This window comes from Polyodon spathula, chromosome 2 (genome assembly GCF_017654505.1).
Source record: "Polyodon spathula isolate WHYD16114869_AA chromosome 2, ASM1765450v1, whole genome shotgun sequence".
Classification (NCBI taxonomy): Eukaryota; Metazoa; Chordata; class Actinopteri; order Acipenseriformes; family Polyodontidae; genus Polyodon; species Polyodon spathula.
In genome coordinates this window covers 51,501,705-51,529,644 of record NC_054535.1, presented here as the reverse complement: position 1 = coordinate 51,529,644, position 27,940 = coordinate 51,501,705, and the positions used below count along the sequence as shown (strand labels likewise).

General features: G+C 39.0%; 1 protein-coding gene across 9 annotated transcripts in view; it reads left to right on the top strand.

The window, feature by feature from the left end:
• LOC121298019 (protein furry homolog-like) overlaps positions 1 to 27,940 on the top strand; it is a 195,206-nt gene that overhangs the window by 66,073 nt on the left and 101,193 nt on the right. For 5 of the 9 annotated variants that reach the window (XM_041224756.1, XM_041224747.1, XM_041224728.1 and 2 more), the window contains exon 1: positions 5,386 to 5,970. The exons of 1 other annotated variant lie outside the window; for it this stretch is intronic. In XM_041224756.1, the coding sequence (XP_041080690.1) occupies positions 5,766 to 5,970 (205 nt within the window). In that variant the 5' untranslated portion in view covers positions 5,386 to 5,765. Of the gene's footprint in view, positions 1 to 5,385; positions 5,971 to 20,794; positions 21,651 to 27,940 lie in introns of those variants that run through there. 3 more of the 9 variants (XM_041224772.1, XM_041224762.1, XM_041224789.1) reach the window with 2 other exon arrangements.

Below are 27,940 nucleotides of genomic sequence, written 5' to 3'. Positions count from 1 at the left end.
CACACACACTTGCGCAGGAACGAGTGACCCAGCTCCCTGTCAGTTATAAACACGCTATTTACTGTACATTGTACGGGTACATTGTAGTGTTATGGTATATTCTGATTTGTAAGAGAAAATCTGCCAAAACCTGTAGTATGTTATTTTTGGTGCATTTTAATTGTCATGTTTTTTGTGGGTAGACAATTCTTGATAATGCATACTGAAGGTAAGCATCAACATACAAAAGGATGAATTTGGCAACAACCTTAACTCCTATAAGAAAGCTTTACAACTGGGCATTTACTGTATATCCAAATGAAACTGAAAGACAATAAAGAATCTGAATGCTAAAATTCCGGGTTGTTGTTTTTTGTTACATTTTATATGAACATGGCTTGAATACAGAGATGCTGGAAAAGGTCAAAAGTTGAGTACACTTGCTGGAAACTAGGTTTTTTTTCATAATTGACTGTTTTACATCGTATACGTTTCTGTAAATACTTGAAAATGAAAACGCATGTTAAAACATACAAAACAAAACATAAGGAGTATGAAAGCAATGATCAAGAAAATTGAAAATTGTCTGTAAATCTTGGATTCCTCAAAATAGCCACCCTTTGCCTTAATAACAGGCTCACAAACATGAGGCATTCTGTTAACAAGTTTCAGCAGGAAATCACCTGACATGTCTTCCCAGCTCTTCTGCAGCAATTCCCAGAGATGTATGGCGCTTGTGGGTAGCTTTACTTTGACTCTTGTGTCCTGTTTATCCCATACAAGTTTTATGGGATTGAGGTCTGGAGACTGGGCATGTTAGGTCATTAGATTGAGTTCTCCTTCACTTTCCTTCTTCTCCAGATAGTTCTTGCACAATTTCATGGTGTGTTTTGGGTCATCTTGCTGAAGAATGATGGACTGCCCAACTAGCCGTAATCCTTATGGAATGGCATGCCTCTGAAGTATGCTATGATAGCCATGCTGGTTGAGCTTGCCATGGACTTGGTAAAGATCACCAACTCTGTCACCAACAAAGCAACCCCAGACCATGACACTGCCTCCTCCATGCTTGACAGTGGGAACCACGCATGCAGAACTCATGCGCTCACCCTCTCTGCGTCTTACAAATACTCTGCGGTTGAACCCAGATATTTCAAATTTTGACTCATCGGTCCATAAGATCGACTTCCACTCCTCAAAGGTCCAGTTTCTGTGTTTTTTGGCCCAGGCAAGTCTCTTCCTCTTATTCTGCACTCTTAACAATGATTTCTTTGCAGCAATTCTTCCAGTTAGGCCAGCTTCACGCAATCTCCTCTGAACAGTTGATGTTGAAACATCTGTACTTATAGTACTATTTAGCTGAGCTTGTATTTCAGGGGCAGTTAATCGCCAGTTTCGCAGACTTGTGACTCACAAATGAACTTTTTCTTTGATTCTGAGGTCACCCTTGGCCTACATGACCTTGTTCGGTCCTCAAGTGCCAGTTTCTTCAAATCGTTTGATGGTCTTGGCCACAGCAGTTACAGAAGCAATGTTTTTGTGATTTGTCTTTAGATTGACCTTCATTTCTTAATTACAGACTGTCTTTTGTCTTTGCTTAACTGAGCATGTTTTGCCATTTTCTGCTCGTTTACATTCAGGAATGACAAACTTGTGCCTATGCTACCTATATTTATAGTAATCATGGACCGTCACCTGTTAACAATAATTGGTGTTAATTAGGTAACATGCTAGTTAACTCCGAGAACATCTAACAAAGACACTTTTGTACTTAGCCAGTGTGCTAACACCTTGTTATACATATTTCAGACTTTTAACTGACTTGGGCTTCAGACTGAAATCCCCTTGCTTTGGGTGACCATTTCATTGAAATTGACAAGATTTAAAAAAAAAAAAAATTTGTGAATGCAATTCACTTATGATTGTCAGCTTATATAGGTACACGTATCATATAATGAAATATTAAGTGTTTATAGACAAGTTTATACAGTTAAAAGCATAGATAATCATGAAAAACCTGGTTTCAAGCAGGTGTACTCAAACGTTTGACTGGTACTGTGTGTGTGTGTGTGTGTGTGTGTGTGTGTGTGTATATATATATATATATATATATATATATATATATATATATATATATATATATATATATTCTTCTTAGTGCAGTATTTAATACAGGAATCACTGCAAGGTCAAATGCACTACTACTGTATATTTCAGTCAACAAAGCTGACTGAATGCAATGTGCTAGCCCACTGGCAAGATAATACTGGTGTTATGTAATCCTAACCCTAAAGCTTTTACTTTCTTCGATTTAACAAAGAGTAATTGAAAAACAAATGAAAGTGATTTTGCATTTAGTCTTTTAGTGTAACAAAACATTAAAGTCCCTATTTATTTATTTATTTATTTATTATTTATTTTAAATGCTAGTCCTTGATTAACTAAATGTTATTGTGTGTTAAAAACCTTGCTTGATGTACTGTACATTATTTATTAAAGGGACTATTTTAGGTCTTAGTTTATCAAAAAAGTGTATCATCATTCCATGCAGGTTTTCCCTTACTCTGATACATTGCATTGCTTTCTGGCTGCAGTTTGAACATTAAGACGATAGTGCGTCACCCTGCTCTTGTAATCGTTTCTCAGCCTTGGACTGGTCCAGCACAAATGAACTCTAATGTGTACAGTATTATAGCCACCATAGAGTTAATAAATAAATAAATAAATAAAAGTTAGTACAGAAGGAAGGAGCATGTGTTTTATGCCCGTGATTTAAAAAAATAAAGAAAAAAATACATAAAAACAAATAAATGTGTGTTTTAAAATGAAAGGAATTGGAGGACATGACTGAAATTCCCATACAGATGGTTTCATATTCAAATACGTGGACAGACGGATGGGGGGACCTTCTTTTCTGTACCCAGTACAGTATAGTGTTTTACAGTACAGGAAATAGACTGTTATAATATTAATGGAAATGTTTTTATTCATTAAGATCGTCGGTTGTTTTACTGGCTGTTACATCAGCCTTTCTCTTACAATTTTGTCTAATCGTGTCCATCTATCCGTCTCTGGCTGTGTGTCTCACTCTACAAGGGCAACATGATAAATACCTTGACTTTGCACCAATCTTCACCAAACTGTTACACTCTTAGCCTTGTAGAGACGTTTAAGATGGATTTGGCTGTTTTTTCCTGTACTGTGTATTCACTCTTTCACATTCTTACCTTTGTGATTATGAGGACCCTCTAAATGTGCCAGCACTGGTTACAAGTAGCAGTGGCCACAAAAGCAATATTTGTTGAGGACAGCAACTGGACATGTTAACTACAGCATAATATAATCAACTGTAGTGATACTGTACCTCATGAGTACCTTTGTGGTACAATTAGTTGACAATGATAAGTGCTGGGTATCTGAAGTGCAGCATGTATGTCACCTTAAGCAAAATAAATAATTAAAAACAGGTATATTATAAAACTTTTTTTTTTTTTTTCACAGGTGTCAGGGTCCAAAATAACGACACAGAATAAAACAAAACAAAACAAAAAACGACTTGTGGGGACTACATAAAATCATAGACCACAATATGTTTATAAGTAAATTGCACCACCTTTTTTTTTTTTTTTTCTACGCTGGTGTACAGGTATGAGAAATCTACAAATAATATCTACTTGCAGGTCAAGCTAATAATCACCATATTAATGACCTTAAAATTACAAAATGACATGTTTCAATGGATAAAAAGAGACTAAACAATACATCAGAGAAAAGTCGAACCATGCACAAAATAAGGCAAGCAAAACATTGGTACACTTTCATACCTATCAACATTAACAAAGTGTATTTTGCCAGTTTTCAAGGACAGCGGACATGATGTATTGCTCTAAAATTCAGTTTGTCACTTCATTTAGTTTTCTTGCATGACCTTTTTGACTGTTGGATCCTGACACTATTGCGAAACTCTCAAATGTATTAATCAGTCACTAATTGGATATAATGTTAATGTTTAAAATATTTTAACAGGTCACCCACAGGTGACCTGCAAAAGTGGGTTTGGGTCGGAATGTAAACTTTTTCACGGTTTGCGGTTCAGGTGCGGGCCAAAAACGTTTTCTGTCCTTTCAGTGTACTCGTTTGTAAACCTTTCCTAAATAATATATTAGAAGGTAAATGTACTGGTGCTTCCTGCACTAAAGCAGGAGGCGATTAGGGAGGAGTCAGCTGACTAAGCAGTGTTGTTCTTGGTTTGTATTGCCGCTTGTGTACGTTGCAAGATCCATTTATGACGTGTCCGTGTTGATATTGAAAATGCATGTGGACGAGGTGAAACAAAAGATAGCGTAGGATTTGTATCCTGTATTCTTTTGGAATCATAGCGAATGAAAATAATGAACATGTGACTGGGTTAGTTGCTTGTAAAACCTGTAATTTATGTTTTTGTAAAGACAGAAACAAAACTGGTACATCTCCACGAAAGCATAGCTGTAGCTCCCTTTCAACTGGTGGCACAAAAGGAATAGACAGGTATTTTAAAATTAAGTAGAGATAGTTAATATGTTGCTATGTTAAAATATATCCAGACCACTAGAGCGAGCTACCACGCTGTATAGCCTGTTGTGTAAACTCAATCCGTGTGTGAATGTGAGAGAGTCTGTTGACGCAGGCAGTAGGTAAAGGACTTATAAAGCAGGTTGGGTTGCAGGTTATTAAAAATTAGGGCCTGTGCAGGGCTCTGCTGTAGCATATTCACAAACAAATATATTGTAGAATCAATTTCATTTAATCATTTCTTAATCAGTTTTATCAGGCACAAGAAGTAGTGTCTTAGTTTTAGTTTCAAATTTAAAATTGTTTTCCACATAGTTCCGTTATCAGCCACACTTATAACCTCTGCTCCCACACAGCCCTTCCCTTTGCTGTGTGTAATCAGCTCTGTAAAGCATGCACTAGCGGTTATGCCCCTCTATGGAAGGTGGCTAGCATTCTTTTGTTGTTGTTAGTGGAAGAAACCTAAAAATAACCCTCTGTTGTGTGCTAGTGAGTGAATCAAGCAAGCGAAACAAAACAATTTGTTCCTTTCTCGCCTTTGTTATACTGTTGAGATAAAATTATAATAGCATCTTTTTAAATGTATTCAACAGAAAGGTGTTAGACGTCCAGTGTTTTTAGATGGAGAAAAATGCAAAACCTTAATCTACAATATGGAGCTGTACTTTTGGGAGCAAGCTACTCTAGTTTGTAAAGAACTTCATGATAAGTGTTGTCTTTAAATGCATAAGGGCTGCAGTTCTAGCGACTGAGCACTCCACCCTTTTTACTGTGTGTGCTCATTAAACACATACCCTTGGTCAGCAGAGCATGCATACTGTAACCTTTGTGTTCTAAAAATAGCCTAAGTGATGAAATCTTTATATTAAAAGTACTTGCTTAAATGAATGGCAACCAAATCAATAGAGGTTCATGGTACTGGTTGTCAATGTTTACTCAATGTCATCTGTATTTGGCCTGGCATCCTTCCCGATTGCATGTTATCAGCATGCACAGTGAAACATGGTCTAAATCCCGCCCAACAGCACTTGGCAGTTGACTTGTAGTTTTGTGGCACCACCCATATTCTGAATTACATCACCGTGTAGAGCTGAACAAATATTCCACCTTCTACTTCTATTTATTTATTTAAGTTTGCAAACAGGTATCCGGGTGTAGGCACTGTACTGTACTAAACGAGGATGGTAGCTTGTACTGATTTGTTACACTCAAGCAGGAATGTAGACTGAAGAAGAATGGATTTTTTAAAGCGAGTTGCCCCTGCTGTAATGTTCGGGGATGTGGTGTTGGAGGTGGGGAGCACAGTGCGAGACAGCTCACCCAGGCTCCTCAAAATGAAACGTGTCAGCCTGCTTTCCATGGGGCAGACTATTGATGATGATGAAGAGATGGGCTACCGGGGGTTCAGATTGGACAGATCAACTAGAAATCGGCTGAAAGGTACAGTATGGCACAGCTGGACTGCAGTCTTGGCTTTGGCCTGGTGCATTAATAATTTAGCTGGTCAGCACTTAGAGGTAAGTAGCATAGGCAGGAAGATGATTTCTCACTGGAGAGTCAACAGTAAAATCTTCAGTAGGCAACTAAGCCGGACCTTATTATTTCCACTATATTTTCCTAGTTCTGTGTAACATTGTTCAACAGTAGCTTCATAATGCTTGTATTGTAAATTATGGAATTAAGTAAATATTTGCAATTGTAGTAGAATGTTAAGTTTTGAAACGGTGATTTGGATGAACTTAAGTGAATTTTGAAAGACGGGATTTATGTACAGTATATCGGCACCATTTTTCAGGTCCCAGGACAGTAGCTGAAAAGAAAATGTGCTTCATTCCAATGGAGGAATACATTTGCATAAGGTGTGCATACTAATGCAAAACAAAAATACTTAGGGTTGTGGACGGTTTGGTGACACTGTTCACTGGGTGTTTTATTTTGTTTTCAATTATTATACTGGTTCTTGACACTGCAACATTTCCCTGTGTAAAGTTGAGTTTGGTTTTGTTTATATTTAAGGGAAGTGGTTATTAAAAAAAAAAAAAAAAAAAGTTTCTAACACTGTTGCATAATACAGCAGATGATTTTGTAACATATTGTGAAAGTAACTTTTCTTTTGGTCGTCTGGGCGTTTAACAAAAAAAACTTCCAAACAGCAGAGGGGTTTCAAGATATTTCTTTCAGTACAGCTTACGCTATACAACGCTTTGCTGTTGAGACAGAGAATGAAAAAATGAAAGGTTTGCCTCTGGATAACACGAGCTGGAGGGGCGGACAGGGCTCAGTTTTTTAAATTGAAATTATTAATTGTTTACGTAATATGCATTATACAAATCCAAAGATCCACTTTTTGCATGTGAATGACATTTTAGCGTGATTTATTTATAGTATTCACACATTGTTTAAATGTTTTCTGTTAACAGAAAAAAAAAATGTGAATGCCACCTGTTGAACCTTCAAAGGTTTAAAACTACAATTCCTGGATAGCGAACAAAACTTCAAACACAGCCCTACAAGAATCCCAAACCTGAGATTTTATTCCAAATCAACCCGACATGAAAAGTTCATCAGATCATCAAGTTTTTTTGTTGTTGTTGTTTTTTTCTGTAATGAATTTGGCTTTGCCGCATGGTTGCTGAACAAGCCAAAAAAAGAATGCTTTTTGGCAACCTATCTTCACGACAGAGATATGCCAGCGTTACTACTTTTTTCAAACGATAAATATAGTTTCCAGCTTTCTTGCAACATGAAATGATTTTCATTTCGGAGGCATAGAGTTTAGGTGGCATCCCGTGCGTACAGACCAGGGTATTGACAGTATGTGTTTATTATCTTTGAGGTTTTTTTTTTTTTTACTTGGGGTCCAGGGGCCGGGTTCATTATAATGAGGGATGTTATGGCCAGGGTGTACTGTAGTATTTCTCAATTTTTAGTAAGCCTTTGTTGTATAACTTGCATGAGGTACTGTATACTGTGTTGTTAAGGTTATCATGGTATATATATATATATTTTTTTTTTTACAGTTATACCATGAAAATGTTATCCCAGCCCACTCCTGCTGACCGTTAGTCCAAAAAAAAAAAAAAAAAAATGTCAACGCCTTTGTTGAGTTAGCAGTATGCTGTACACTCAAGTAAGTGAAAGATAAAAATCCAGTTAAGATATGATGCTTATCAAACTGAGCTTGAAGTATTTTGCCTGTGAACTCATTGTCCCTGTTGATTTGAGTTAGAGCCAGTGGTATATTTTAACAAGTTACAGACCATACCAGTGGAATCAGCCCACAATCACCCGAGTGGCACTCCTTGATCTAGACATGCTATCATTACATATAAAAAACAGCACAAGAATACTAAATGTCATACTGGTGGCTACAATACAATTACAGTAAGCTTTGATTAACTGTTGTACACCTAAATTGTGTTAAAATAACATTTTTACAACAAGAAAGTGCAAACAGCGTTTTTTGAAACAATTTTTCAAGATGTATGAGTAAGTGTTTCGCGTTTCCGGTTTATGCCGAATTTTACCGAAAAATTCCAGGATTTTTTTTTTTTTTTTTTTTTTAACTGGGCGTTGGTTTTTACTGATTTATACCTGATTTTTGTCTATTTAGTATTTTTTAGGAGATTCACAATATTTTGATTTAAACTGCTATTTCATTTTGACTCTGACATTGTAATAAGCAGCCCTACACTGTCAGAGGATCAAATAACGTTCAAACGTTAACGCTCAAAAGCATGTGATTTTATGCCATTTGGTGTTTCTGTGTTTTCCAGCATAAACCTGTAGGTGTACTGTTATTTAGAGCTATTGGCAGCAGGACGGATAGAGCTGTCCAGTCCTTGTTGCTGTCTGCCCAGAAGGTTAAGGGTTTTGTATAATGTAGATCAGATTGGTCCCAGGAAAAAAAAAAAATAAATAAAACATTAAATACATAAGCTTCATATTTTATTCACAAATATCTGAATCTAGATCTTTATATTGGTGAGCACTTTGTAGTAATTGTCTCCTCATTTATAATCTCTAGCTTTTGTCTGAGGACTTCAGTAAGCACTCTGTCACCTATTGACCAGGAAATCAGTGCAAACATGCTTTTGTTGAGCGTCTGCCTTGCATTGACTAATCAATGCATTCACTGTTCAATTAAAACAAGTTTGAATTAAGGTTTTAACCTGTGTTGACTAAATGTTAGTGGTCTGTAAAGATAGCAGACTGGCTGTGCCCATTCGGCCTGTGGGAAAGGTCTCTAGTCAATGGAATGGGAGATTAATATTATAGAAGATACAATACCAGCCACATTTTTTCTGGAGATCCAGCAAGTTCAGTAATGAGGTAGTAACATTCATTTGTTTTTTAAGGCTACACCAGCACCTGCTCTAAGAGGATGTGTTCGATAGATCCTGCTGAGCCAAGAGAGAACAGGTTGCTCTGCGTCTGGAGTCCTGTTAGATTGAGGGGTGTTGCCTGTATCTACAAATGAGACTATTCTGGAATGTAAAGTGGAAACAGTACACAACATTAACAAACATGTGTCTGCATCCTTCAGCAGAACAATAGCTAAACTATTGACCATATCTGCTAATAACAAGGGTTAGCTTTTTGTAAAAATCCCACAGTTTATCCTTCATGATGATGATAATGATGATAACACCGTGTAACAATTTTTTTTATGTTGTTGTTCCTGGGTAGTAAGTGTTATTTCCTAATTGCTTATGCCTCAAAAGTATAGAAAATGGCTATTATTCCCAACAAACTTTGCTTTTGTGACCAGGACAGTGATATTTCAAAATATCACTATTTCCAATGGGAAAATGGGCAAATGTGTGTCTTTTCGTTCACATAGTCAGACAAAAACAACATATGAATCCAAATTAACATGTATTATACTAAAGTAATACCAAGATGACTACAGAAGATTTAGAAGTGAGTAGTTTTTCGAGATTTACGATTATACTGTAAATACAGTATAATCGTAAATCTCGAAAAACTACTACTTTGAAATATCACTGTCCTCGTCACAAAAGCAAAGTTTGTGGGGAATAATAGCTATTTTCTATACTTTTGAGGCATAAGCAATTAGGAAATAAGACTTACTACCCAGGAACAAAAATTGTGTTACATAGTGTAATTGATTAAATGAATGACACAAATACTGGTGGAACAATTAAGCAATTCACAGTTTTTCATTTTTTATTTAGTAGACTAAATTTATTTATTTATTTTTATTTAGTGACTGTGGCAGAGTTCTTTTTAAATTTTTAGATTTTGATATATTTGTGAAGGCATGAGTTTATTATCCTGTACAGTATTAGGAAGGAGAGTGGAAGGCAAGCTGTAAATCGGGTTACAGACAGTGCTCTAGGGTAAATTACTATAATGTGCAATTTAATCATGGCCTTTTTAATGTTTTCTGATTTAATGGCCTTTTGAAAATGATTTAAAAAAAATCTGCTGTAATGGGACAAATTATCCTGATATTTTCACCTGAAAGCACAGATGCACAGATCCAGGGCTTTTGCAGGAACAAATGGTGGTTGAATCCTCTTTTAAAATGATCTCCTTATTTCTATTTGTGTCCTCTGGTAATGGAATGAAGTGTTCTCTGTGGTCTGAGCAGAACTGTGCAGTGACAGGACTGGCATTTAGGAATGCATCTACACGAGAGGACACAGGTAGGGTTCATTCAGTTATTGGATTATTATTTATTTATTTCAAATTAAGAAATACAGAAACCTGGATCACATAATGGGCAGTTGAAAACTGCTGCAATTTTTGTGCATGTACTATGATTCAAATCGGTTGTGTGGTGCACTGTGTGGATTATAGTGTTAAATCTGTTCAGTAAACATCAGTGATCAAACAACTATGTTTTGAATTGAAGAGGCCAAGGTAAATAATTAGACCTACAGAAGAATTTTTAAAAGGACTATGTGTATCGCATTTGTGGTTATGTGATTTCCAGTAGCTGTTTTAGGTAGTAAGCTTATCTGGTCTTTTTAAAGTTAACATTACCTAGCTCGTCTCAATCTTAACAGCACTTTTGGGGCTAGATTTAAAACCTGATTGTTTCATGAACAAGTGCAAAGCAGATCACTGGTTGTCTAAAAACAAAACGAAACACAAAATATAAAAAATGTATATACATTGAAAAATGTGTTTATTTTGAAATTTTTTCGTACATAAATAAGCTACGGTGCAGTACGACTGCAAAGGAACAGTAAATAATAATGTGCATCAAACATACTCATGTCCAGTCACATAGCCTAACTGAAAACACAAACACAACATAACTTATCTGAATAATTTCTTCCCAAGGTCCTTTTTTGAAGGCTAAACTGTTAAAACTGTAATTTAAAATGTAAACGCTTGTGGGCTATTACTATATTGCATGTATGCAGGCCTATTTGTTATTTACTGCAGGTACCTGATACAATAAGGTTCCCTCTAGAAATTTACCATTACCGAATGAGTATTTACCTCCGAATTGTGAATATTGTATACCAGAGCTGCTCGCGGAGGCTGTGACGCAGTCATGACTTCGCCCCCGAGGTATCAAAAGGACTGCGCTCACAGATCTCAGCGTAATTTTCCCTTAAAGCCTACTGCAATAATGGATGCAGCGTCTTTGAAGGTTAATGGTTAAATTTCTATTTCAGGGAACCAGGGTATATGATAGTATACCCAAGCCATCGCAAGGGCAAGGTTGCAGAATGACCGTAATACTACAAGGCTAAGCCAAGAGGCTGCTCTGTGCTGTGCCATTCAGAACCCCAATAATTAGCTAGGGTGAAAAAAACTGACGGAGAAACTCACCTCTATGTCTGTGTTGTAAGGGTTGACTGGGAAGCCGCCCTTAACGCTCTAGTTCCAAAACTAGGGTTTTGAGTGTCCACGACATTGTCTGTAGAACCTAGTGAAGGTATGAGGAGTAGCTCACACCACTGCATTGCATATGTCTTTGACAGATGCACTCTGGAATAAAGTCCACGAAGTTGCCATGACCCAGATGGGATGGGAAGTGAGCTTTTCTGGAGGGGACAGGTTTGCCAGCTCATAGTCTGCTATCCACTTGGACAACCGCTGCTTAGACAGGGCTTGACCATGGGACTTCGCCCGATAGTCCGAACAATTTTTGTCTGCTATCTCCAACCTTTTGTCCTGTCAACGTAGTACACCAGGGCCCGAACTGGGCAGAGGATTTGGAGCTGTCGCTGTTTGTCAGACTGGAAAGGAGATGGATGGAAAGCCTTCAGTTCCACAGACTGGTTGACGTGAAACGCCAAGTTGGGCATTTACCCAACAGAGTCCAAGCACACTCCGAGACAGGAGGCTGTCTGGGAAGCCGTGAGCTGTCTCTTCGCATGATTCACTGTAAGGCCCAACCGTTGAAGGTGGCCGATGACAAGTTCCATGTGGGCCTCTGCCTGGGCTGGAGACAGATAATTGAGTACCCTAATGCCTTTCTGTGCGTTGCCTTTATGGGGATGTGGAAATAGGGGTCTTTGAGGTCCACCGTGGTGAACCAGTCGCCTGCCCTGTTCGACTTCAACATTTTGAACTTTCTTCGGCTCTGACACAGGTTGACCTGTCTGAGGTAGAGAATCGTTCTGAGGTCACCATCTTGCTTTGGCACTAGGAAGTGCCTGAAGTAGAACCCTTCCTCCAATTGGAGGGGGCCTGTCATGCGAATAGCTCATTTTTGCAGCAGAGCTGCTACCTCATGAGACACCACAGCAGCGTCCTGTGGATCCGTGACTATTGTTGTAGTAATGCCTCGAAAGGGAGAGGGATCATACTTGAATTGCAACAAATAGCCGGTCTGGACAGTAGTAAGCACCCAGATGTTTGTGGTCCGCTGACTGACGGCAGTAGTCCAGATGGCTCTCTGAGAACGGGCCCTGGGCCTGTTGCAGCTAAGTCCTAGGGCTGCTGCTTAGCCTGCAGCTTGGCTTGTGGCTTCTGTCTCTTCGCAGGGTGGCAAAACCTATTCTAGCCTCCGCAGTGAGGAGCCACGGGCTGGTTCCGAACATTGGCTCTGGCCACAGGCGCAGCTGGCAATGCTGGTTTTTGAGGCTGCTCGGGCCTAGGGTGCCAGTTTTCTGCTTGTTTTATGTACTGGAGGTGGTCGCTTGGGAAGCAGGCGAGCCAGCTCCTTAGTGGATTCCAGTGTGCTGTGAGAAAGCTGTGGCATCTCATCCCACACAAGACTGAACTCATGCCCTGGAGTTATTGGGGCATCCAGCAGCAGTGATTTATACCCATCAGGCACATGTGCCTGGGAAAGCCAAAGCTGCCTGCGGGTGGCTACCAGCCCAGCTAGGTTTCTGCCTATAGCCTGCTCGTTGAATTTGGACACACAGAGCAGGGTTTTGTTCACCAGGCACAGCTCATCTAATTTTTGTAGTCAGAGCCTGTGGTTGTCAGAGAGGGACCGCAGCAAATGCGACTGGTAGGCTACCAGGATGCTATTGTAGTTCCCTAGCCATGCGCAAACACCCTGACTGAATAGGCTCTTTTGAGGATCATCAGAAACCCAGCACTGCTTGTTAGGGTAGGCAGCGTCCTTGGATAGGAGCACCAAATTAGGCACCTGGACCAAGGCAATGAAAGCCTCTACCGGTGGAAAATGGACCAGGCCCAGCTTTTCCACATCATGCACACTATGTAGGGTGTCCATTGAATGGGAAATAGCAGGAGCTGTTGCAGGATGGTCCCAGTAAGACTGGGGGGTATGGGAGAGGCGGTAGGCTCATCGTCAAAACTTGATTGCCTTGTTTCCCCTCCTGTAGGCCAGGGCAATTACAAGGCTGCACTGGCCCGCTTGGTATGAACTCTGCCATCAGGGAGAGCTTAACCACAGGGGATATGCTGTCCAACTCCATGCCCTCAGGCGGAAATGCCCGCTCCTGTTTGCCCACGTCTCCAGAGGTGGAAATGGACAGTATGACCTCCTGTGGCCAATCTGCGCTTGGGGGAGCACCAAGGGGGCAGGCAGGACAGGTGGCGCTGAACGTTCCCGCAGTAATTCAGTGAGAACAGTTCCTTGGTGGGAAAGAGCTGCCCAGATCTTTTAAATCTGCTGCTTCTTCTGAGGGGGGAGGGGAAGGAAAGGAGAGGCAGAGCTCGAGGAGGATGAGGAAGACCGTGAAGACAGTTTCCTGCCTGGTCTACTTTTCTTGGGTGCCTCATCCGCTCTCCTCGGCGCAGAGCCATGGGGTGAGGACGCAGCCATCTTTCTAAGAGAGGTTAATGGAGAAGAGCGCTGTGCAGGAATAAGGGCCACAGATTGCTCCTTAGAGCTGGGGGATAACCTCAAGACCTGAGTGGAACTGATTGGGTTCGGTACAGGTTTGGTGTATTTAACACTGGTTCGGAACCTAGTCGGGACTAGGTCAGTTTGTTACCGGTTCAGTGACTTTAGCAACGGGCCAATTCGGTATTGGTTTTGAGACTTTAGCACCGGGTCAGTATGGGTCCACCGGTTCATAGTCACCGTGAGTTTACAGTCAGCGATGCCCACCTGTAAAAGCCACTGGCAAAACCACTCGGTGGTCAGTACCAACACTAGACTGAGGGAAGCCTGCTTGTTAGAATGAACTAACAGCCTTCACAATGGTGATGCTAAAAGCTGGCCCCAAATTGTAAGCAACAACAACCGCAGCGAGTATCTTGGTCCTGCGCAGTGCTGCTGAGCCCAGCAGCTGCTCTTGCTGCATGTGTGCTGAGCACCATGTTGTGTTTTATGTGTTTTATGTGTAAAAAAAGAAGAAAAAACAGTAAGAAAATACTTTTTTCAAGAAAAAACAGTAATTTAATATTACATAAATAATATAAAATGTCTCATATTGCTAAATAGCAAAAACGAGAAAGAATATAAGCTCCAACCGTAGCTGTGCAGCCTGTGGGAATAGCACAAAGGCAGCCGACTTATGTTGCTGGACCCCTGAGAAGGAGCAACTAGAGTCGCTGGCTTCACGTGTGGCACAAGGCTGCAGCGGGACGTAACTAGCAACAGGCTGTAGGTCACACGATACACAGAATAGAACATTATTGCAGTGCTTAGTTTAAATATTGCATATAATTTGTGTAAAACACAAAAATGTTTAAATATATACAGATAGAAACAACAATACATATCTGAACAAGGCTCTCCTGTTGCAAATTCCAAGTTTTGCCACCAAAGCATTCTGTGATGTTGTGAGCACAGTGATGAGCAGAAAACGTTCTTTTCCCTCTGTTTTTTTTTTTTTTTTTTTTTTGTACTTCCCAGAACTCAATGTTGTGTTTGTAAAAATGTAATAAAATATTTTTGGCAGGAAAGATGAAAGACACTTGTGTCAAAGCCAGTTTGTTCAGAATGGCTGATATGTGTTTAGATTGAGCCCATTGGTAGAAAAATGAGTTGGCCGGCAAACTCCCACCACAACATTTTTGGCACAATAAGGCAGGTCACAGTGCAATTCAAGTGGATGCATTCTTGGATTTTGGTGTTGATTTAAAAGTGAGTTCTGATGTTTCTTAAGAAAATACAAAGTCCTTTTCTTCAATTGATAATATGTTTATTATAATACATGCAGGGAATCCTGTCCCAAGCACAGAACAGACAGATTCAAAGTTATTATGACTTTACAAGATGTTAAATACCCCTTAACATAGGGTGGTTCCCCTCCCCTGTCTCTGGTGTTGGTGGTGTGTGAGATTACAGGGGAAGAGATGATTAAGGACTTATTCCTTTTTACTGTAACAAGAGAATTGTAAAATGGTTAAAAATGTCAGCCCGTGGTGTTGCATGGTCTGAGTGAGATACTGAAACATAGAGGAAAATGAAAGTTCTGGTTTCTCAATGAACACACACACACACAAATGTAAGTGTGTGTGTGTGTGTACCCCAATTGAGATGTGTTCAAAAGATGTGACTATATGGAATGTGCTGAGGTAGCCTTGAAAATGGCTTGCCAGCAAGAAATTACCCATGTATGTTAACCAGCTATTGTGTTTATTATCAGTTTTTTCCAGCTGTCAGCAGTTGTTCGCTGGAGAAGGTGCCTCTGGCTAATTTAACCATCTTCTCAAGAATATGCAACTTCAGATGACCTTACTACTTGCTCCCACTTCCGCTGCTAATCCTTATGAACTAGTCACTCAAGTGCATGGAATGTGCGCTGTAGACAGATCATTTAAACCAAGTAGAATAATATCTGCTGTTAATTCTCTTGTCCATGTTACAACAGATTTAATCAGCCATTATAGCTAATGGCTTATATTTAGGGCTTTTGATTTTCGGTCTACACCTACTACAAAAATAATAATAAATACATTTCCCTGTGCTGCTGGGCAATGTCCCGCCTTCCTGACTTGTGTCTATCATTGATTACGTTCTGAATACTTTAAACCTGCCCCAACTACAGACTGACAGCACATTCCTACATTTCTATTGGAGACTCCGGTTGCTAGATTTAAAACGAGATTACAATCAGGATGAAGGCTTGTTAGCGTGATCTACAGTGTGCACAACACTTGTTTTAGTGTTTTTCAAGAGATCAATGCATGTCTGAATAATATTGTACTTTACAAAGATTTGCAAAAGGATTCAAGCAGTCTACTTGTAATGATATTTGAAATGTACCAAAAAGAGTGTTAAGCACAAAGTTCTCACTTTGTTTAAAAAAAAGATTTTGGTTTGTCATTACTAAATGTTTTGATACAAGGTCAGTCTGTCTACTGAATTTGATATATATATCCTAGGGAGACTAGTTATTTTAAAAGTCTTGTGCAGAAAAATGTAGGCATCATTGAACTTTTCTTTTCAGTGAACCTGATTTATTTCAGATCATTTCAACTTTATTTTGTTTCATACTGCTTGCCCAAAAACAACGTAAGCAGCAGAAACAATGAAGTTCATTGTAAAAGGTCTTGTTGACAGCTTTGGAATTCTCTGTTTTTGCATAACTTGCGTTGTTTTGTAAGCCATGTGATGGAAACAAGCACAGTCGATGTTTCGTGTAACAAGAGCCAAGAGCAGCTGAGTGTGTGCACAGTACTGCTCTGTTGGGAGGACTATTATCATACAATATATTGAAACTATCAAGGGGTTTTAAGTGTTAGTTGTTGCCTGGCCCAGGGTGATTTATTCCTAATAATTATTGCACACACTAAGAGTAACAGAAGGGTAACAATCTTTATTTATAATGAGATTAAATAATCCTGCATGTTTTCATGTTGGGGAATCATGTTGTTTTTATCTGCTGTTGAGAATTTGGGTGCAGTACAGCAGCTTGCCTCGCGTCCTAATGCTTATTAAATGCTTAGACAGCACTTGTACAGTACTAACAAAGAAAACCCAGTATTGCAAGTTACTAAATGTTGCAGACAGAGAATACAACAAATATAAAACATACAGTAAATATCACATTTTGGCTCTGCAACATATTTTGATGAAGCTGCAATATATTGTGCACTTAAATCAAATGCTTTTATATACTTTTATATTTATAATCATATGGACCTACTGTAGACCCAAACAGTAAATTGAAGTGTTTTCAGAAGATTTGGAAAAAAGAATAAATAATTATACTACATGGGTGGGTAGTGGTGGGGGATTATGGAAGTCATATATGTTTTTCTGCCCATTTAGTTTACCATAGTAGTTCACTGGAATTAAAAATAAATTCGAAGAGCACCTTACTTTTTAAATATGTTTACAATACAGTTCAGAAAGAGATAAAACAGAGATGCTAATGTTTATTACAGTAGCTTCAAGACAGGTTGTTGAGTGAGTTTTTTAAGGCCTGTGCAAGTTCAAGTCCTGTGAACGTACACCATTAGTATAGATAAGAGCTGTTACGTGGGTAAATTACCTGAGAACCGTCCAGAGAGGGGTGTTGCTATGTTGTTTTTGGTGCTGAAAAGTGTATAAATATCACAACAGGACTTTGAGGGGGGGAAAAAAAAAAGTTCTTGTTCAGTACTCCTATTTTTATATGAGCTTCAGCTAACTGAACAGCTTTGAAATATGACAAGAGAACTGATTTGACTTTGATTTGCTCTGAAAATGTCATGTTTTTTGTGTAAAAAGAGGGAAAACATCCAGTAACATCCCTTGCAGTGAAACATACAGTATGACATCTGCCAGCAAGCAAGGCGGCATGTGAAGGAACAAGAATAATTTGTCATGTTGTTCAGACATTTTGCAGGTCTCTGTGAAATGGTAAGGTTGGTAATTTTTTTTTTTTTTAAACATTACACTCACTGCAAAACCCAGCTGCTGGAAGTTATAGGGCCCTATTTTGAAGAAAGTTATATGGCAGCAATAAGGCAGATAATCTAAGGATTACAGTCATTTTAAAAGTATAAAACTGAATCTGTTCTGAAGTTCAGAAATGTAACTTCCAGTGATACTCTAAAGCTTTCTTTCTATTCTTTCTATTTTTGTAAACATGCAGTGTACAATGTATTAACCTTGCTGTAACTTACAGTACTGTAGTCTCTCCTTTAGAAATAATGATGACTGTATGTTTAAGGGCTGATTTTGCGTAGACTGTCGAATCTTTATGGTTGGCTTACATTACAGTACTGTAGTCATATTGGGTGGGAATTAATGATATTTGATTGTCAATTTAAACAGACTTAGCCCTGACCCAACCAGACAACATAAAAAATACGTACATACAAGACTGAACATACTAAAATGGCTGTATATGGAATGCATTGAAGGTATTTTCTATAAATATGAGGATTGTAACTTTCCATGTTATAAAACTGCATATTTAAACAATGTAATTATTTCCTGTGGGAATTACAGTACAAGTCTTAGGCTGCTTAGATAAAGTGCCTCCTAGAGCATTCCATTACTGTGTGTAACTGACTTCCCTAAAGGTAACACTGTTGTGCTGTTGTCAGAGTTGTTTCATGTCTACTGGCAGAGGTTCCCTATCAAGTACGAAATGTAACCATTACCTAATGGGTATTTAAGCTAGACCCTGATAACCTGAATAAGATATATTAAAGCTGCAGCTGAAAGTCTGTGAGTCGTGCCTGCCCCCGAGGGCATAAGTGGACTGCAGACAGACATCGTCATCATTTTTCTTTTCATCCGACCTGAGTGGGAGAGATCTGCAAACAGATAAGTGTCAAGTTACTTTTATCTGCTTATTCGCTTGTGTAATTACGTGCTTTAGTATTTGCTACTTACACGTGTTGTGTACTCAACTGTGGTTTTCGTTAGTCCCTCAGCAGCCTTGCGCCCCTTCACGAAGCCTACGTAGCTGTCACCCTTCCCTGGGATTGAACAACCTTAAGTCGGCTACTTGTGTTCTCTCTCAGGCTGCTAGCTTCGTTTTGAAGTTTAAAAAATAAAATTTCGTTTTTTGTTACAAAAGTTATATAAAATTAATGGTAATCGAGTTGTTCCTGTTTTGTGTAAGAATTTGTTTCTAGTGTGTGTTTTTCACAGAAATTCAAACGCAGCAGTCCTGCATTTGACTGAGACTCGCTCTTCGGGATAAACTGCTTGCAGCTTTCTCCAGTGTCTCGTTGTCACATTAATTCTGCTTGCAGAATTATTGTGAAGGCTGTTAGGCTAACAGTAGGCTTTCCTCAGTTTTCGGACTATGGGTTAGCCAAAACTGCAGCAACGGTACTATACACTAGTGTACTGACCCAGTACTACTGGTACCAAACAGACCCCGTACCATTCAGGTACAGTCCAGGTTCTGACCTGCTACCAACCTGGGTTTTTACAAATACAGGCCTTGTTGACAGTCAAGTTTCTGTTTTTAGCAATTGTACATTCTTATGGTACATTGCTTGCTATTTGCATAATGACTGGTTCCTGTGACACATGCAAGGCCAGCTTGCCTGTCGACAAGCAGATGCTCTTCCTGCCTGAGGCAGCAGCATGCAAAGGAGGCACTGGTAAACTGCATGTTATATGAATTTTGTGTGCATTCTCCAAGCATTCGTTGGAGTAACGTCTCTCCTGCAGCTCTGCAAAGCGCTCTGCGTCCCTCACCTGCACAGCGCTTTTCCATCACCCAGCTGCATCCTCACCCCATGGCACTGTGCCAAGGGAGAGCCACACACCAGGGAATAGAGAAGCTCTGAGCAGCAGTTTTCCCACTGGCCCAAGTAGCTCATGGGGACAAAGTTTGCTCCATTCCGTCCAGTTCCGGCCCGCTACCAACTACCAAGCAGGCCTTATTGACAGTCCTGTTTCTGTCTTTAACAGCTGAGCCAGCAACTGTACATTCTTACTTTCCATGTTTGCTAATTGCTTAAAACCCGGGTTTTTATCGCCTGCGGCCAGACCTCCGCCTAAGGGGGTGTACTCAAGTAGCTGCGTCCCCTTTGTACTTCCAAACTCCTCCCTCTGATCAGCACAGGACCACGCTCTATTCAATCGGCGTGCACCCCACAGCTGGTCATAATAGAGTTGTTTAGCAGTCCTACAGCTACGTTCTTTCACCAAGAAGGCCAGCTTCTGGTTCCATCCTACCATCAAGTCAGCCCATCCCGGTGAAGGCGTACCACCAACCTTACTTGGTGCCCTTCCTGGTCGGGAGAATCACAGCTCAGATTCCTTCTCTCCCTAGGATATGCTGAAATATCATCTTCATGTGTTGCCTTCATAACTATATCTGTGACTCCAAAGCACTAATCAGATTAGCCTAGTTGAACCATATCAGGAACTGACCATATTCTATATTGAATATTTAGAAGTAATATGATGCCACAGCTAGTGATTGATACTGTACACTAGCCCTTTATTAGAGATGAAAATAAGGCATAAAGTACATCTGCATACCATATGGAGCCATTTCAGGTTTTTAGGAGCTTAAATGGACATTGTTGAAATGAAACACTCAGGTGCATGAATAGACTGTAACTTTGACCCTGAAAAGAAAAAAATATGGTCTTTGTAAAAGGTACTTTACAGATTTGAACAGAGTTTATCCAAATAGTCATTTGGCAATCTTTATACTGCCACACCTCAAGTAATCCCTATATTACTTGTCTTTTCCTGCCTGGGTGCTGAGATCAGGAAATGAGACATCAAAGATGGAGGGGCAATAAGGAAACAGTTAGCTTCAACTTCACAGTGAGCTGAGCAAACAAGGAGAGGGCTGATTCAAAGGCTTGTATCATTATATCACCCTCCCATTCCACTAGCAAGCATTATCATCGGTGGATTGAGTGGGATGCTGCACTCTTCGTCGTTCCAGGCATGCTGAGAACTCTCTGCCTGTATTGACTGGGTGTGTGTGTCTGTTTGAGTGTACGAGGGTGTGTGTGTGTGTCTATATCCCTCTCGCTCTCTCCCTCACTCAGTGTGTGGATTCTGGAGGAAAAGAATGTCCAGCTCTGATGTGGTGCTTGAGCCAGCCCTTTTCAGCAGATAGAAGAGCAGCTCTCACTGAGGAACGGCATTCAAGCGGCAGCAGCAGCAGGAGAGGCAGCTGGGGCTGGGAACACAGGAACCAGGAATCTCTTTCGAGCTGTTGGCACATCCCAGGCTGAGCTACTGTTGCCATTAGCAGCTACTGGAATAAAGTTACTGCCTGTACTTTAAGAGCTCAACCCTGGTGTGTTTACCAACAACTCAGCGGTGGGATACAACAGTAGTAACTGCTTTCAAGGTCTCACTCCTTCAAGGATTTCTTTTGTCTCTGTTTCTGGGCTGAATGCTTGACACACACATACACCCCACCCGCCCCAACCCCAGAAAGGTGAGAGTGCCCTTCAGGCCACTCTTCTAAGGCACTGAATTTTTTTTTTTTTATGGTTTTGCTGCTGCTTTTTCCTGGGTCTGCCTCTATACTGCAATTCATTTGCATTCAGCACTGTGTGTCTACCCAAAGCATGCGTCACCCAGGCACTATGGTAATGAGGTATAGACATTGGAGCCCAAAACTTTGCTGCCTTTGAGGAGAGAAACTGATAGCATTTACATTTTTTTAATTTTTAATTTGTATTTGAAGCAAAGCAGGGATCACTGTGGACAGCCCTTTCTCTTGTATAACTGAGTGCGCTCCTGCATCTGAGGGGCACAATGTTGAGCCTCCAGGATTCTGTGTTTTTTGAAATCAGCATCAAGTCTCTGTTAAAGTCTTGGAGCAGTAGCTGTGAGTATGCATATTCTTTCATTGGGAGATTAACAAACAGGTAATATTGTTCAATATTGCTTATAATTAGGGTATACATATATTACAAGTACTGTAACAAACACAAGTAATACAGTTAACGTGAAAGAAGTTTGACAGAAAATGGTTCAAATAAAAACTCCTGTTTTTTTTTTTTTGTGCGTTTTGCCCTATACTTAACTTGTCGATTTGCAGGATGTTCCTAAACGTTTAGAAGAATTCAGTTTTATGGTCCACTTGCTTTAGGGGTGATGCACTGTAAAGTCAATAAGAATTCCACCGTTCCTTTATGCTTTCTGCATCCCTTCTCTGTTGTCTCCATGTGTACTAAGTAGCTTCTTGTAATAACCAGAGCCCTCTAATGGAATGTGAGTGTCCTTTGGAATATTTCAATACCTCTTTGCGTTGTCTCCTTTTTTTTGTTTGTTTTTTTATAGATATTCATTTGTATTACATGGAATAATAGTTTGAAATCTGTGCTCTTTAGAAATGTTTCTCTTTATGGACTGTATCTGATTGTTTAGCTAATTGGTGAGATTTGTTGTAAGATATTTAGAGGATTGCCCTTTGAGAGCAGTATCTCGTGAGGTTTGACCTGACAGGAGCAGTTTGTGTAAAGATGTTGTAATTAGCCATAATGAACAGCCTTGATATTAGAAAACCTGCAAACACTGTAAATGTTCAAGAATGTTTCATTATCCTGTTAAAGGTGACTGATTGAATCACATGAACAGCACAGCCAATGCTACTGTAATGCAGGTATAGTTTTATCAATAGCTACTGCGTCTTCTATAGTGCACCACTTGGTAGCAAAATGTTGACCTCCTCATTTTGTCCTTTTGATAGGGGTCCTTTAGAACAGTAGTTTTGCTAACAGACTTGTACTTAATTTTAGTTGAGCTTTTTTTTCGCAGTACAGTTTCAGTACATTGTGCAGAGTGCTTGCCAACATTCCCCTTTTACCTTTCATCAGGAATATTCTGTTAAAAGGGCTGTGCAGGGATTTTTTGTGTCAAAAATGGTAGTGCTGAATAAGAGGCATCTTTCCTGTAAGAATGATCAGAGTGGAAAATAAGTTTAAGTTTTTCCCAACATGCTGCTAAAATGAAGTCCCTTTCATTTATTTATACCTACTTTATTTGCAACAGTATTGATTACTTCATTTTTAAGACCTGTGAAGCAGAATGATTGTGATCCTCATGTTTTCTGTTCAGCAAGTAGAGGCCATGAAACTACCATGCACTACAACAACAACAAAGGCTGCTAGTTTTGACAGCCTCTTGGTTCGCTGGGGATTGAAATAACTAGGTATTGAAATAAGTAGGTGCCCAACAGTGCAGCTGCTTAGTTTCACAGAACTGCATGAATTGTCCCACATGACTTTGCAGTGAGCGATTTTTACACAGATTAAACTGCTTGGCCTCAATTTAGGAACTGCTGTACAAATGTTGAAAACTATTTACGGGTCAAGGAGGGGTCTAAAAATTACAGTAGTATCACATACTGTGAGTGGGAGGGTTTTTTTTTTTTTTAAAGAAGAGTTTGGAGCTTATTACAGCAGGAATTTAACTTTGCTAACTTGTTTACAAATAACATTTTTAAGCACTTATTTGGCAAGGTTAAGGGCATTGGTAGTCTCTATTGTACATTTTAGCGGTTCCTAATTTAGTCACGCATTCATAAGTAAATTATAACCCCACATCATACCCTCCGAGTATCGCAGACAGCACTGACATGCTGAAACAATGATGTTATGTAGTACACATACTGCTGCAGACATCTTTGGCAGTCAGAACTGTGGTCTACTGCAGTGCCAGGCAGAACCTGGCCTTTTACATGAGATTTCCAATAATATGAACATACAGGCCCATTTTCATTTAATGCTGTTAATTGCAGACACTGAGTGGAAGTTGTTGCTAATTAAAATGCAAATGTTTGGTAAGTAATGCTGTATCCAACAGGAAGATAGCAAACTGATATTTTTGCCATTTGCTTCTTTTTTTTCTGTATAACTTCTTAACTTGTAAAAATCCAGTTGCGATGAAACTTCTTGGCACATTCTTTTGCCCGTTATTGAAAGTACAAGAATGTTGAGAATATAAGGATGTGCTTGTCTGTTGGTATGTCACACTTTCTTGTACTGTACACATGGTAAATAACAATCTTGGTAGTGTATTGGTGGTTTAAGATACTGATACATCAGCTCTAAAGTGTTTGTGTAAGTGGTTTTAGTTATTATTGTTATTAAATGTATTTAATATGCTTTATTCACAACTTTTAACACTTTTATTACACCTGTTATTGTTTGAAAGCTCAGTACAATGTTTAAAAAGCCTTGGATCAGTCAGTAGAGTCTAATTTACAACTGTTTGACAGACCTCAACAACTTAACACTCTACTATTGCAAAAGTATTGTTTTTAGAGCCTGTCAGAGTTGCTGACAGGCAAATTCGCAAACATGTGAAAGTAGAATGTCTTTTAAAAGGTGGACATAAAAAACAAACTAACAATTTAGCATACTGTTTTTCAGGTAAGGATTTGAATATTGGTGAACATTTGTTGTATAATAACCGGAGAGAATAATCTGGCAACAGTTTTTTTTCTGCTTTTAATACTTGTTTATTGTGAAATATCTTGCACTACCTATTTTTAGACTGCAATGCTGTACTTTTTTACAGTGAAATAGCCAGCCCTATTCATTTATAGGTTTTTCTTGATGCACACAATGCACAAAAAGCAATAAAGTATTGTCACATTTAGCTCGGGTCTGTTGTGATCAGCACCACAGGTGTGGTACCTGGCTAAGTGCTCATTAATGCTGATCCTGGATACGGTTTTGGAATTCCCTGAGCTGACAACAGTTGAAAGCAGAAGAAACATACACGTCTTTGATTCATGCTACAGATCCCTGCAATTTTAGTTTTTTGCTTTTTGCTGCAGCCAAGCATTCAACGTGCTGAGAGTTGTGCTGTAGTACTAGAAGCACACACAAGTAAAATGACTGCAGCAGAGGATTACTGTGCCTGTGTTTTCATTTGCAAACATTTGTAACCCTATGCACTGATTGCTTGGTGTACATGTTATTGCTTACAGCAATCTGTTTTTATGTTACAAGGTGGAGTCTTGAAACTTCTGTTTTACTCTTAGGTATAAATTTAACTGCAGGACACGCAGTTTGTTTCTGGAAATTGTGATACGCGATCAGGAGTAAATGTTGCACTGTAGGACTTATTACCTCCTTCTAAATATTCATGTAGCACTAAAACATTTTATTTTCTAAACCACAAAAATGTGTGCTGTACAGTATATCAGCATAATAATTTACATCAAACAACTTAAGGTTGTGCAAATTCTTTTACATGTCTAGACAGCACAATACATTTTTTGGCACAATTGGCAGTTGGAAGAAAAATCAAATGACGGTATTTCTTTATTCTCACAATAATAGCATGGGTATTAGGAATACAGACGTCAAAACAAAATTTGCAGCGATGTGGAGTATAGACTCGATCAAGAATCAGAAAAAGAGGACCTATTGTACAGTACTGAAAAGATAATATTTATACTTAGGCCTTTATAATTAGGTCCACAGTACCTCCTTGGCCTGAATCTTTTCTTTCATCTGTTTCTTCAAAGTATAAACGTCTCTGTATTTTTGGTCCATTGTGTACGCTAGGAAGCTTGTAGTATTGTATAAAAACACTTTAGTTCATGGTTAACCTTTTTTGAAAACTGCACTGCATGTACCAAGCTAACAAACGGTTCTACATCACTGAATTCATTATTTTCATTACAGCTCTGCTCACTTTTAATGAAATAATCTACACCCAGAACACTAAACTGTTAACCAGACGAGTTCTAGAGTGGCAGCTGTTGTAGCATTTTCCACATACTGTTTGCAGTTTGTTTTGATGGTGCGGTGTCATTACACAGTACTGGTGTATGAAAATGAATAAAAAAACATTATTGTTCCTAATCAAGCATCTAGAATTTAACTGAAACCAAAATCTAAAAATCTCTCCCCACCCACACACCCCCTATTTTTTATACAACAACTACATTGTCTAAATTGTTAAATTAGTATATCCATCCCGAAACCGAGCTCTCGTCTTCTGTGAGGTATTTTTTATAAATATATTTATTGTCTAGGGTTAATTAACAGTTATTTCTATTTTAATTCAATAAAAGCGGGATCAAAGGTTCCTGACTAAATATAAATATTAATTAAAATACCATTCATAAGGTTAACTTTATAATTAAATATACCTTTTCTATGTTCATGTATATAGCTAATTTGAATATTTTAAACAATATTCCCCATTGGCTTAGTGGATGTTATCTATAACTGTTCTTAATTAACATTCAAAAATAAAATCAGATAAATAGGTTTAAAAGTCAAATTACTTTTGTTTATTTAAATGTTACAAAATTATGTAGGTTAAATGTATGCATAGGATCAATGTAAGTTATCAGTGATGCCTAAAAACTGGCAGAACTGGTTTAAGTGTCAACATTTTTCCATATAATTATTTTGTAAACTAGTGTCTGTTTTACTGGAAGGTGTTGTGAAGTCAATATATCTGTCATCTGAAAAGGGGTTACAGACCCAGTATTCCAGTAATCCACATTTGAAAACCTCCTTTGTTCTGTTTTACAATCCTTATAGCTTCTTGAATAGGAGGTTAATTTTATTCTTAAACTCAAATATATTTTAAATGATTTTCCACCCCAAGCGTAATGTGCTTTTGGGCAACCTGAGCTGAGGTTATATTTGAAACAGAAAAAAAAAATAAAACCTGTTTTTTAGGAGAGGCAATTCCAGCAAACTAATTATATATTGCGTCTGACTTAAGGGACACATTATTGAAAGTACCTTCATCAGGATGAAATACAACAAGATAAAGATTACTTGTGTTCCCGTACATCCTCAGCTGCCGTTCCAGAAGAATACAGCTCTCTGGGTGAACCATTTTATTGCAGAGGTCTGATTGAAATTGCATGCTCAGTGGCCCATGACAGACATCACTTTATTGAGGTCATCAAAAAAGATTAATTTAAGTTTTCTTAGTGTACAGTAACTGGATTGCTGGAAGGCAATGTTTATTATCATTTTAGAACAATTCAGATTAAGAGCTGGTCTTCTATAAACAAAATAAATCAGTTTAAAGCAGGTCTATTATTCTTCTATAAACGTAAACTATAACTGCAATGCATTGCTTGCTGTCTCTTGAACTCTAATACCATACATTATTTAGTATTGAAAAATAGGGGTTGGTTCAGCCCATCGTTTCCATTTTAAGAGGTTATAAATGTAGTTGATGAATGACTTACATAAATCTTCCCTGTCGTGCACTTCCATTCGCTATGTGGAACTGTTACTATAAACATGCATTTTAAAAAAATGTAAACATTAAAATCACACATTTAGCATATTAGATACAGAAGGCTCTGTTTACCTACTTTCCTTTCATGTAATGCATTAATGTTTCAATTCCTACTGTAGGTCATTCACCTCAGCAGTTTCTAATTGACTTGACATGACATGACATGACATTGACTGCACACCATGCCACTGCCATTAATCTGGGATAGTGTTGTAGCTGGTTGGATAATAAAAGGAAAGAAGTGTAGAAATAGGGCCCTATGAAATCTGCGTTAATGGGAACACAGAGACGGAATCAAAAGAATAACGCCAAAAAAAAAATATTTGCATGTAGCAGTAGAGCATTAAGCTTAAAATGATATATTTGAAGGGAAATGTAAAACTTTTGAAATGTGCTACTACGAGTCAGGTGGTATGATGTTCTGCACTGACGTGCTCGGGGGGAGGTGGGGCTGGGCATGTGACCCAGTACCTACAAATATCATTTAATGCCAAAAATCCATCTAAACAATTGTCTGTGGAATTGGAGGCTTTTCATCCGCCTCCTTTCCAGTCTGACAGAGAACAACAGTTCCGTACACTCTGCCCAGTTCGGGCCCTGGCATGCTATGTGGAGAGTACGAAATGTTGGAGGCAGTCAGAGCAATTTTTTGTATGCTATGGGGCGAAGTCCCGTGGTCAAGCCCTGTGTAAGCAGCAGCTGTCCAGGTGGAGAGCACACATGGTCAGGACTGCCTATGAGCTAGCCAACTTGCCCCTAGGGCATGGCAACTTCTTGGGCTTTGTTCCATTGTGCATCTGTCAAGGACATATGAAATGCAGTGGTGTGGCCTACTCCCCATACCTTCACTTGGTTCTACAAACTGAATGTGTTAAGTGCAGCTTCCCA